The sequence below is a fragment of the Gopherus flavomarginatus genome, chromosome 1 (genome assembly GCF_025201925.1).
Source record: "Gopherus flavomarginatus isolate rGopFla2 chromosome 1, rGopFla2.mat.asm, whole genome shotgun sequence".
In the NCBI taxonomy this organism is placed as follows: Eukaryota; Metazoa; Chordata; order Testudines; family Testudinidae; genus Gopherus; species Gopherus flavomarginatus.
Window position 1 is genome coordinate 90,387,222 of NC_066617.1, and position 12,549 is coordinate 90,399,770.

Below are 12,549 nucleotides of genomic sequence, written 5' to 3' on the forward strand. Positions count from 1 at the left end.
CATTTTCTGCCTGGTTCTACATCTGGCCCAACTACACGGAAGTCACAACTGGCCAAGGCCGCAGGAACGGCCCGTTAGAGCCCGCGCCACGATGGCTTTAAAACCACCAGGAAAATGTCGCCCGTGTAGACACAGAAGTGGACCAGGGCCAGGGCACTCTCCTTTCCGCTCCCATTGACGCCAGCAGCCCCGCGCACGCAACACTCTGGGCTCGTGCCAAGGCCTCAATGGTCCGAGGAAAGTCAATCACTCGCTCTGCCCCTCCCGGCCGGGCCGGGAGTGCGCACGCGTGAGAAGACGGGGGTTGTTGTTTTTTTGAGGACGTCAACGTGGTGACGCCTGTCCGCGGAGCTTCTCCGCCAATCACATCGCCGCTTGTTGGCCGGCTGCCCCGCCCCCTGCGCCGGAGAAGGACAAAGTCATTGAGCAGGGTCGATAGTCAGTCTCTGAGCGGAGCTGCCGGTGGAGCAGCGGAATTTGGAGCTGGCGCCGCCGCCATTTTAGAGGGTGAGTGTCAGTGAGCTGGGCCGAGCCGGCGCGTGCTCTTCCCCGGAGCGCGCGGGACTGGGCTTCTGGGTCCTGCTGGCTGCGGGGCTGCGGCCTGTGCCCCTGCGAGCGCGCGGCCCCCGCTAACTCCCGCTCCGTGTCCGCCTCTCCCCCCCAGGCCGCCATGTTCTCGTCCGTCGCGCCGCTCGCCCGCCTCAATCCATTCCACGCGCCCCAGCTGCAGCTGCTCCAGGACGGCGTGAGGAAGCGCCCGGACCCCGCCGAGCCGCCCAGCCCCAGGAGGAGCCTAGCGGCCGCCGCTGTCGCGGAAGGTAAATGGAGCAGCTGGAAGGGAGGCCGCTGCCGCCGTCCCGAGTCCCTCAGTCGTGGGGGTGGGACGAGGTCTGCCCGCCGGAGCTTGGGGCTGGGGACCGCCCTCACTCTGCACGTCGGCCTGGCTGGGGAGGGGCCGCCTCCAGCGGGCCTCCGGTGCTGTTTGGAGGGCAAGGAAGGGCACGGGGCGGGGGAGACGCGCCCAGTCTCGGCTCCTTCCCGGCTTGTGGCGGGTCCCAGGTGCTCCGGGTCCGATTGCCCCGCGCCCGGGTAGCTCACGATCACCCCTAGCGCGTCACGGCCGGGGCGCCCCGGGCCTGGCTCTACCGCTGTAACCTTGGTGCGGCCAGGCCGCAGGCCTGTGTCCCCCCGCTTCTGGGAGAGCCAGAGCTGCCATCTTCTCCAGTGCGTGAGCCCCTGAAAGCTGTGCTGGGGCACAGGGCAGTGTTGCTGCGGCTGGTTCACAGCCACCTGGGAAAGCGCTGGTAAAGACTACAAGGGCTGCCAGTCACCTGTTCCTTCCTCTGGGTATTTTCCTGGCACACATCACCATCTGTACTCACCATCCATGTCTTAGAGCAAGGGCATGTTCCCTGTAAAAAGTAAATCTCGTATGGTCCCCACCAGAGCTTTTAGCAAGATCTTCCTCTTCCCTTTAATAAAGGGAATAGATCTGGCATGTATTGAAAATCCTGAATGGCTTGGAATTTTTTTCTGTATTGTGAACTCCATTTGAAGGAATTACAAAATCTGTAAATGTTTAAAAATAATTGGATGGAAACTGGAAATCTGGACAACTTCATCCATTAGTCAAAGTACCACCCTTCTCTCTGAATATCCTAGCCAAATTTTCAATGTGTCTCATTCATGCTTTTTTCTTTTTTAAGAAATCAATATAAAGGTATCTTCCTATAGATAAAGTGCTGTCAAACTCTGCAGTGTGGCAAATGAAAAATTTCTATCATGTCATGACCATAATCTTGTGTGTGTAACAATAGTAATTAAAAATCACATTCTTATATCAAGGAAAGTTTCTGGTTAATATCAGCACTTTTTTCTTAATTAGATCTCCGTCCTCTTTACAAAGGAGGTTTATATCACTGTCTCCATTTTATAGACTGGGAAACTAAGTCAGAGGTGAGGTGATTTGTCCAAGAACACTTGGCAGGCCAGTAGCTGAGCTGGAAATAGAACCCAGGTCTCCTGATTTGTGGCTTGCTGCTCTAGCCTCTCAACCACTCTGTTTCCCATTTAAAAAACGCTGGGCTTTAGTATATAAAATGAAGACATCTTTTCTTAAAGAGAAGCTGGTCTCCTACTTTATTTACTTTTCTCCCTTCTTGGCTGCAGACATTAATGGCTGCAAAGAGACTAAGAATGCCATAGAGGGATAAATACAGGCTTTTCAACTGAGCACCTCACATACTAATTTATATTCCAGGATGTAGAAAAGTGTAACTACCACTTTATAGATATGTAATTGAGCTGCATAAGTAACAGTGGCTTTCCCAAGGCTGCACACAGACACACTGGGAGCAGAATCCATTAGTCTTGATGTTAGTCAAGTGCACCTAGCATAAGATCATGCTTTCTCTGTCAAGACTATTCTTAAGAGTGAAGTACATGACTTTTGTAGAATATGCCTTATATTAGTACTGGCTTATCAATTCTGTCCTATTATCATTTCACAGAGGCTTATTTGGTTCCTGAGAATGTAACTAGTGTACCTTTGACTTTGTTCTAACTAAGACTCTGGATTATTCCTGAGAAACTGTACTTACCTGTTCTTGAGGAGGTGGTATTGGCAACAGTATTCTTCTGGAAAGTTGTCCTTTAAGTTATTTGCTTTATTCTATTTAGGTTAGGTTAAAAATTCATCTTTCTTTTGTTTGGATGCCACTTGATACTGTCTCTGGTTCTTCACATCCAAGTAAACTGAAGAAATGTAACACTTGTCATTGTCTCTATGCTGAATAATTTTATTATACAGTAACAAAGGTGAAAATACTTAATGAACTTCAAGTATGGCTTCATGTGAAGGAAACATCTCAGAATAAGACTCTGAAAGTGTAACTTTTGGATTTAAGACTACTTTGTGTATTTCTGTCCCTGTGGCCCCTTGGAGGGCGAAGCTAGGGGAGAGGGTGTGCTTGTGGTGCCTCATGCTGTTCCTCCTGGCAGGGACTGCCCCCGCAGCTCCCATTTTCCGGGAATGGGGAACTATGGCCAATGGGAGCTTCAGAGGCAGTCCCTGCAGGGAGGGCCATAGAGGTGAGATGCCTGCTTCGTGGAGTGATGTGAGGCTGGGGCAGGCAGAAAGCCTGTCTCAGCCCTGCTGTGCTGCTGACCAGGAGCTGCCTGAGGTAAGTGCTGCCTGGTGGGATCCCAGCCCAGAGCTCCCTCCTGGAGTCAGCCCTCCATAACTCCTCCTGCAACCTGAACCCCTGCCCCAGCTCAGAGCCCCCTTCTGCACCATAACTCCCTCCCAGAGCTTGCACGCCTCACCTCTTCCTGCACCCCATACCTCTGCCCCAGCCCAGGACCCCCTCCCATACTTCAAACCCCATGGCTCCAACCCAGACCCACACCTCATCCCACAACCCAGCCCTGAGCCCAGTGAGAGTTGAGGAGAGCAAGCGATTGGGTTGGGGGTGGGGGAGGTGGAGTGAGTGGGGCAGAGCCTCTGGGTAGATCCTGGGGTAGGGTAGATCCTGGGTTGCACTTAAATTCAAAAGTGATTTTGTGTGTAAAAAGGTTGGAGACCACTGAACTAGAGGTATTGTGTTAAACCAGTGTGACTTCATGTATATTGGTTCTCGTACATATGTTTAATCATGCTTATGTAAGTGTCCTTACCAAAGCTGCACTGATTCGACTTACCTGGTCTAATGACCAGTACAGCGTTGTGCAGACTAGAGTCCTAACTGTTGCACTTTCTATCTCTTCAAATGGCTTTCTTCGATCTGTGTTAAATTTGTGCTTGCACCTAAATAAAAGTCAAATGTAAAGACTGAGGTGCTCCACTAAATTAAAAACATAAATAGTTGGCTCAATATTTCATTAAAAGGAAAAGCTCACTCAGTGAAAACATTGACAAATGAGAATGTGAATGGACACTTTCAAGTTGGTAGGCCTGGAACTCAACCTAGCTGCTCTTTATTTTGTCCAGAAAATTAGGAGTGAAGCCAGGAGCCAGTGCCATAGTATTTGAGCAACCCATTAACTAGCTAGTATCTGTATCGAGAGATTGAAGTGATTGCCCATGATTTCTATCTAATATGCCTGAGGATTATTGGAAATGGATTTTAAACATGAAATACTAAGTCTTCTTCAGACTTGTACAGCTAAGTGTACAAACTTTAATGCTTTTCTTTCTGATTAAACAGAGGACTATAGCTGTGCATATGGCTCAGGCAGATTCTTTCTCCTTTGTGGCCTTGGTGGGATTATTAGCTGTGGTACAACACATACAGCATTGGTTCCCCTAGACCTGGTTAAATGCAGAATTCAGGTTTGTTTTGCATGTTGAATGTGGTGAAAACTCATAAAGCATGGTTATGAAGTGTGATAAATGTCTGCTAACAGAAGCTGGAGGAGTAAGTTATCTGTCATGCAAGATGTTCTCCAGCTGTGCATGGGGCTTATATAAAAGCATGGTGTCTTTGTTTTGCTACAGAGGAATACAGTTGTGAATATGGCTCGCTCAAGTTTTATGCTCTCTGTGGTTTTGGTGGGGTCCTAAGTTGTGGCCTGACACACACTGCAGTCGTACCTCTGGATTTAGTGAAATGTCGTATCCAGGTTTGTATCTGAATAAAACAAACTCAAAAGCTTCTTTAATTTAATCTATTTTCATATTTAGTCCAGAGGCTGTATGTCACATGAGTTTTACAATGGGTATAGTGTAATACCTTCACACTAGTGCTTGGTGGAAAGAGGAAATAATCAAGCTTTAATGTTCTTTTTGGATTACATGAACATCCATTTGGACTAATAAAAAACTTTGCATCCTTGTGATGCAGATGAATGACAGCATAGGTGAATAGAGAACTTTTAACCACTTTGGCTAAAACAAATCAAGGCTGAAATCTCAATTACAGTTGAGAAACATGCTTTTGAGTAACTCATGGCAAAGTTTGCCACCAATTGTCTTAAGTACCTTGTTTTGCTAGTTTTTGGTCACACTTCTGTGGGGGGCATTGGACTAATACCTGTTTCTTAGCATTCTGGAAGTAGGGGGAAATTACCTTCAGAGTATGAGATGCATGATGTGCATATATAAGAGAAATGAAAATTAATATAGAGAACCTCTGTGCATGGACTCTGGATTGAGTTTTTAATTAGAGCCTTATGAACAAATGGAAAATGCATAGCAATTGGAAGCCAACACTTACGTTAAAATGATACTAAAACTTGCAATTACTTGTGTTACAATATTAAATTAATGCTTGCATGGTTAGCTATCAGTGACTATAGGAAAAGTGTGGTATAGGCCAGCAGTCAAATGGTAAAACATGATTAAGTAGACTTGAGGAGACTGAATGCCTATTCAATTTGAATGTTTAAATTATTTACACAAAAATAAGAATCTGTTGCACATTCATTGATTAATGGCACCACTAAGTGGCTGTTCGGCCAAAGGCTTATGTTCCAAGAACGAGGTAGATTAAAGCGCATCTCTAAATTGCTAGAAATTCACTGGCTTTCAGTTCTATCACCACTAGATGTCTGCTAGCTCTAGAAACATTGCTCACCTCACACAGTAACCTGAGACTGGGAGAAATGGATGTGAACTTTGTACCAGTCCTGATATCCTTTCATTTAGAACTGCATGTCATTCAGAGATCTCTAAACCTCCTTTAAGGCTGGAAGCTGGTGTACTGTTTTGGGAAGTTGTGATCCCATTATGAAAGATACGGTGAACTTAATGCATTTGACTGAATGCTAGTTGTGCTTCAGGTGAAGGCATCATAAGCTCATGTAAATGGTTTGGGTTGAAACCACTGGACTCAAGTAAAGATTCATGTTTTACCAAGTAAAACCTGCAATTCGCTTTAAATGTTTTACTTAAAGTAAACTTCTACTCTAAATAGAGGAATAGTCATTTATAAAGTATGCAGGTAACAACACTTCTGTAACATTGTACTCTGAAATCACTTCCATAAAACAGGCTCTAAAGAGGCATCAGATCCTGAATTTTAAAGTAACTAAATAGATATGCTTGACACTTCTGAGTTATTAACTTGTATACTAAAGGGACAGTCAATATGAGATCTGTGCTCCACTTGCCCTGTAGTCATCCCTATCAGTTACTGTGGCTTTGTATGGCATTTTCCTTCTTTCATATTGCCATGAGTCTCAAATAAGAGAAACTGTCAAGTGTTAAGTGCACAAAAGCAAGAGATAGTGAGACTTCCTCTAAATCTTTATCAATCTGATGTAGCAGTAGTATTAAATTGATTGGCTTCCTTTAGTTATTTACAACATTAAAAAGCTAGACTAGCTCTCAGAACGTTACTGAATTGAATACTGGATTATTACTGAAATATCACTCAAACATATTTTCACAGTACAAAATTTACATCTTCTGCAATTCTGGGTATATAGAAGTAAAAATAGGAACAGGAAATAAGACAGAGGGAAGGTGAGACCTTGATACCTCCATAGTGAGGTGAGCAACAAGTTAGACCTAAGATTTGTAGTTTCAAAAAAAACCTAGTAACTGAAGAATACTACTTCTGTTGCTTAGCAAATGGTGAGGTGAGCTTTAAGGCTCAGTCTACAATTAAATTTTATACCAGCATAGCCATGTCCAATAAAATCATATCCTTAACTGACATTGCTATTCTGGCATAACCCTTCAAGTGTGGACATGGTTATACTGACGTAACTGCTTATTCTAGTTGAGGGAACTGAAATAAGCAGTTACGCCAGTATAAATGTTCACACACATGAATGGTTGTGTGGAAAGCTACCCAGTGAAATTCCTAATGTAGTCAAAGAGCCACATCTGAGACTATACATATGCAGAACAAACAGTAAAAATAACTGGAATAAGCATAATTTCTCATGTCAGTATCTGAAGACTATGAATTTCAGCTGACAGCAGCAAGCCTAATAATTAAGACTAGTTAATGACCATTAAGATTATAAGTAACGGTAACTTACTGTAGAAATCTATATCATGGTGCTATGGGAAGAGGGTAGAAAGCTTACTGCTGATGGGTTTGTGTGAGAGATCCTACTGCCTGTACCATGTAACTAACTTTCCGATTTGTTTAGGTGGACCCACAAAAATACAAAAGCATCTTCAATGGATTCTCAGTTACAGTTAAAGAAGATGGCTTTCGTGGTCTGGCTAAGGGATGGGCTCCAACTTTCTTTGGATATTCTATGCAAGGGCTCTGCAAATTTGGTTTTTATGAAGTGTTCAAAGTCCTATATGGCAACCTACTAGGAGAGGTAAGCTTTGTCTACCGCTTTTTTTGAAATCCAGTTTGTATGTTGCATATTTGTGTGGCTTATTTGCTTTACTGTCGAATGGAAATACTGAATTCAGTTTGAAAGAATACTTCAGTATAAAATCTTTGGCTCCATTTGCATTTCAGGAGAATGCATATTTGTGGCGTACATCACTATACTTGGCTGCCTCTGCCAGTGCGGAGTTTTTTGCTGATATTGCTCTAGCTCCAATGGAAGCTGCAAAGGTTCGCATTCAGACACAGCCTGGGTATGCTAACACCTTGAGACAAGCTGCTCCAAAAATGTTTGCAGAAGAAGGTGTATGGGCGTAAGTATTGGTATCCGTTTCTCTTTGCTGGAATATAAGAAGTTCTTGATCCTTATTAGTGAAGGAAAATAATTCTTCTGTTTAACCTTAATAGTGGCTATAGCATTAAGTAAAATCTTTGATGCTTTCTACCTTGTCATATTGTATACAAGTAGTGAAGGGTACATTGAAGATTCTGTATATCAAAATGGAATATCAGGAAACCATTACATTGCAAACCAGCCTGATTAATGTAATCAACATGCTCCTTAGATCCATCTTTGTGGATATCTTTTGTGCTGAGTTCTGCTTGTAAACTTTAGTTTCTGGTAGTTCCAGTCAACTGATATTCAGCAACTTTTTGTTGTACAGTCAAAGATGCTTGAGTCATTGGCATGTGAGAGTATTATACCTGCACATTTGCCTTTTATGTTCTGATATCAGTGGCTGTAGATCTACATGTCATTTCTCACTATCAGGACTTGGCTGGTATGCAGACATGAGTTAACTTGCACTTACAGGGAAATGATTACAAAATGTCCACCTTAATTTTTCTCCTTCCTGTTATAGCTGCTTATCTTTCTGATAAACACTTGAGCCTGTACAATTGTTTAAATTCTGTCAGTAGATGGCACAAGCCAAAAACACTGCTTCACTTTGCAGGTCTGGCAGTTTGCTTATTTTTACAGTTAGGAAATCTAACAACTTAGATATACAGGCCGCTGAGATAGTAAATTGAAACAGCTTCAGTGCTGTCTAGTTGCTTTTCCAAGTAGAATTGCACTCCAAAGTAGGCTAGTATTTGCTACAATTTTTACTCTCTCCACTTTTAAGGTTCTACAAAGGCGTTGTTCCTTTATGGATGAGACAGATTCCATACACAATGATGAAATTTGCCTGCTTTGAACGTACAGTTGAAGCTCTTTACAAGTATGTCGTTCCCAAGCCCCGGAGTGAATGTTCCAAGCCAGAACAATTGGTTGTCACATTTATAGCTGGCTATATTGGTAAGGAAGCCTTTGAATGCTGATTCTTCCAAGTATGAAGAAACTTATGTCCTGGGTTTTTACTACAGTGATTCCAGAAACTATGTAACCGAATATAGGGACTCAGATACTCTTAATGAGATTAGGTAGGGAAAAATTACAAAGCTTTTGAAATTTTTGAAAAGAATGAGTAGCTGAATGAAAAATTGTCTTGGTTTTATTGACTCTTAACTGAATTATGAAAGACCATGAACATTGCTCCTTATGTAAAGTGCAATCATGTACTTTGTGGCTCCGAAGCTGAAAGAGGTGCAGGTTTTGGCAGAAGGAGCACTAGCTGAGCACAGCGAAGGAAGTGACTACATAATTGACTCCATTAAAGTTGTCAGAATGACACTCCATATCTGCACTACAGAGAAGATTCACAGAAGCAGAGCAGTATTGCACAGGGCTGCCCAGTTAGGGGATCATCTGCACAGAGTCCCACTGTTGGGATAAGGTAGAGGTTATCACAAGAGGTGAGGCTTGCATATGACTGCAGTCCAGTGCTCCTAAGCCATGCAAGAGCAGACTCAGCTCTGGTAGGATTTAAGAGCTATGGCAACCACCTTCTCCCTGCTACATGGCTACTAAGTTGCACATAAATGTGGCACTGTTTTCCTTAACAGCATTTGTGCTAATAGAAGTTCCTTTGGTACTACAGCAAACACTAAATACTGTATTGGTAAATTTCTTTCAGCTGGTGTTTTCTGTGCCATTGTTTCTCATCCTGCTGACTCTGTGGTGTCTGTGCTGAACAAGGAAAAGGGCAGTTCGGCTTCACAGGTTCTAGTGAGGCTTGGATTCAGAGGTAACTTAAAACTCATGTTCACTTTACTATATAGTAATCTCTCCCAGTTGCTAATGCTTGTGCTTTACTCAACAGGGGTATGGAAGGGTCTGTTTGCCCGTATTATTATGATTGGTACTCTGACTGCACTACAGTGGTTCATCTACGATTCTGTTAAGGTTTACTTCAGACTTCCTCGTCCACCACCACCTGAAATGCCAGAATCCCTAAAGAAGAAGCTTGCTCTAACTGAATAGACAAATCATGGACTGACTTTTCTGGTTGACCAGCATTAATGAGAAACTTAGCTCATTAAACTTTTTTATATATTTGACCATGCAGGAGACTAAAATTATGTATCTGATGCAATTATTGGTTGTGTCCTTACCCCAGTGAGGGTTCAAAAACTTCTGTTGTCATCTGTTTAAATAAATGGGAACTAGAGTGATAAGTGTGTTTCATTTTGGTATCATACATGTAAATTTAAAACTTTTTGCAAGAGCAAATATTATACCTTGAATCTTAAGTGAGCCAAAAGCTTAGCTCTCGAAATGCAAGAACTGGCATCTCATAAAGGTCTCTAAGAGTCTCTCTCAGATCTTGAAGGAAGTGGTAAGCACCATGTCACTAGCAATGTCTGAGCACAAATGCTGTTATGATACAAAGGTGGCATAAACTTGAATTTTGCTTTCTCGTGACATGGGGGCTGCTAACTGATTTCAAGAGACTGTCCCATAATTTATAGCGATCTGAAGGAAGACACCATAGCTTTGAGCATCCAGCAGTTCTGACTGAAATGGCAGCCAAGGAAGTGCAGCATAGAGGCCACCTCTTCATTGCCATAGTGTCATCAGCCACTTGTAGCAGCCCAGTTAACTTCTGCTGGCTTGTTGACCAGATTCTGCTTTTGGAATGGTGCACAATTCATGTGTGGACTCTCACAACCACCTATTTCAGTGATTCCCAACTTTAGTAAGGAGCACTCTTCTCTTTCAACCCACCCAGCTGCAAATTCAATGGGGGGGAGTTAAGGAGGGTGTCTTAGTCATAGGCCAGTGTCATCATCCTCTGCTGTTGCTGCCACTGCCTCATCACTCCACTAAAGGTGCATCAACCACCCACAGTAGCACCCTCTGCCCCAGCACTGCAACTCTAATCCCATCTTGGAGTAGAGGGGAGAACCCAGGGGTGGGAGGGTTCTCCCTGCCACTCTTCTTGTGTACTGTCTAGAGGGGAGAGGAGCAATTCTAGCCCCATTTTGTTGCTACCATGGGCATGGCAACCAGATTTGATTATGCATATGCTGGCTTAGAAGTACAGAAAACTGCTTTCATTTTATGTATATCAAAGACTATGCTGTACCTGTCAAATATGCCTGCTTTCCACTAGCACAATGTTGAAGTTACTAGATGTCTGCTTAAAGAATGCTGCTAGTATTTATTTGAAAGTATGTACTGTAAGAATAAGTCTGGTTACAGACAGTATGGATAGTTGTAATTCATTTATCTTTTCAGCTAGAGATGATGCAGTGCACAATGATAAATATAATAAACATCTAGCTTCATTCCTGGTAGTGAATAATACCTCTCAAAAATTTTAATTTTTTTTGTTGTATGATACTCTTCCAAAACGTGAACAGAATAGTGGTGGTGGGAGAACTGGAAGAAACTTGCTCCAGTTGAAGTTACTAGCTGAAGAACAGGGTAGACTTGAGCTACTTTTTTCCTGGTAGCAGCTGGTGAGGGGGAAGAAACCCTGAGACCTGCAAGTTTCAGCACTGTAAAGTGCCAGTGTAGACTGCATCAGTGCTGGTAACTACTCCCCTTGTGGAGGTGGTTTTCTTTAGAGCACTGGGAGAGTGCTCTGTGCTACCACTATGCAAGCCATGTTAATGCATTGCTGTGGCAGCACTTTAACATTGCCAGTGAAGACCTGGCCTAAGTTGAAAATAGCTCCTTGAACACCCAGAACCATTCTCTGGCAGGAACATTAACTATGACAGATACCTATTCCCTAAAGCCTAATATTCACCATTTCATTATTGTCCCTAGAATTATAGACTTTAAGGTCAGACAGAACCATTATGATCATCTAGTCTGACCTGTACAATGCAGGCCATACAATCTTACCCACCCACTCCTGTATCAAACCTGTCTTAAACCATGATTTGAGGACTTCTGTGCCTAAAGACTTCAAGCTGCAGAGAACCTTCCAGCAAGTGACCTGTGCCCCATGCTGCAGAGGAAGGCAAAAAAAAAACCCAGGGCTTCTGCCAATCTGCCCTGGAGGAAAATTCCTTCCTGACCCCAGATATAGTGATCAGCTAAACCCTGAGCATGTGAGCAAGACTCACCAGCTAGACACCCATGAAAGAATTCTCTAGTAACTCAGATCCCAGCCCATCACAAGCCTTTGGGAATGTTTACACTAGTAGTCAGACTAATTAATTGCCAAAAATAGGCTATCCCATTATACTATCCCCTCCAATAGCTTATCAAGCTTAGTCTTGAAGCCAGATATGTCTTTTGCCCCCACTACTCCCCTTGGAAGGCTGTTCCAAAACTTCACTCCTCTGATGGTTAGAAACCTTCATCTAATTTAAAGTCTAAACTTCCTGATAGCCAGTTTATATCCATTTGTTCTTGCGTCTACCTTGGTACTGAGCTTAAATAATTCCTCTCCCTTCCTAGTATTTATTCCTCTGATATATTTATAGAGAGCAATCATATCTCCCCCTTAGCCATCTTTTGGTTAGGCTAAACAAGCCAAGCTCTTTGAGTCTCCTTTCATATGACAGGTTTTCCATTCCTCGGATCATCCTAGTAGACCATCTCTGAACCTGTTCCAGTTTGAATTCATCCTTCTTAAACATGGGAGACCAGAACTGCACACAGTATTCCAGATGAGGTCTCACCAGTGCCTTCTATAACGGTACTAACACCTCCTTATACTGGAAGTACCTCGCCTCATGCATCCCAAGACCGCATTAGCTTTTTTCATAGCCATATCACATTGGCAGCTCATAGTCATCCTGTGATCAACCAATACTCTGAGGTCCTTCTCTGTTACTTCCAACTGATGCCTCCCTGGCTTATAACAATAGTTCTTGTTGTGATTAATCCCTAAATGCATGACCTTGCACTTTT

At 43.3% G+C, this 12,549-nt stretch overlaps 1 protein-coding gene and 1 non-coding gene across 3 annotated transcripts; both read left to right on the plus strand.

Moving 5' to 3' along the window:
• The first annotated feature begins 387 nt into the window (after positions 1 to 387).
• Positions 388 to 9,854, plus strand: SLC25A3 (solute carrier family 25 member 3). 2 transcript variants are annotated; one of them, XM_050935746.1, is made up of 8 exons: positions 388 to 507; positions 665 to 818; positions 4,206 to 4,330; positions 7,102 to 7,281; positions 7,428 to 7,609; positions 8,423 to 8,595; positions 9,314 to 9,424; positions 9,500 to 9,854. In XM_050935746.1, the coding sequence occupies exons 2-8, from the start codon at positions 671 to 673 to the stop codon at positions 9,658 to 9,660; spliced, it is 1,080 nt and encodes a 359-aa protein (XP_050791703.1). In that variant the 5' UTR covers positions 388 to 507; positions 665 to 670; the 3' UTR covers positions 9,661 to 9,854. The 2 variants fall into 2 exon arrangements, with proteins under 2 accessions (XP_050791703.1, XP_050791697.1); XM_050935740.1 differs by lacking the exon at positions 4,206 to 4,330 and adding an exon at positions 4,496 to 4,620 and having other exon boundaries at positions 391 to 507.
• Positions 7,848 to 8,090, plus strand: LOC127043378 (small nucleolar RNA SNORA53). The gene has a single exon (XR_007772238.1). It is a non-coding gene; the product is annotated as a small nucleolar RNA SNORA53 (small nucleolar RNA).
• Positions 9,855 to 12,549: the final 2,695 nt, after the last annotated feature.

Bases quoted from the DNA above. Each gene is read 5' to 3' on its own strand.
- SLC25A3 (XM_050935746.1), top strand. From the start codon at position 671: ATGTTCTCGTCCGTCGCGCCGCTCGCCCGCCTCAATCCATTCCACGCG. The intron at 4,331-7,101 runs GTTTGTTTTGCA...CGATTTGTTTAG, and splicing joins TGGTTAAATGCAGAATTCAG to GTGGACCCACAAAAATACAA. The intron at 8,596-9,313 runs GTAAGGAAGCCT...AATTTCTTTCAG, and splicing joins ATTTATAGCTGGCTATATTG to CTGGTGTTTTCTGTGCCATT.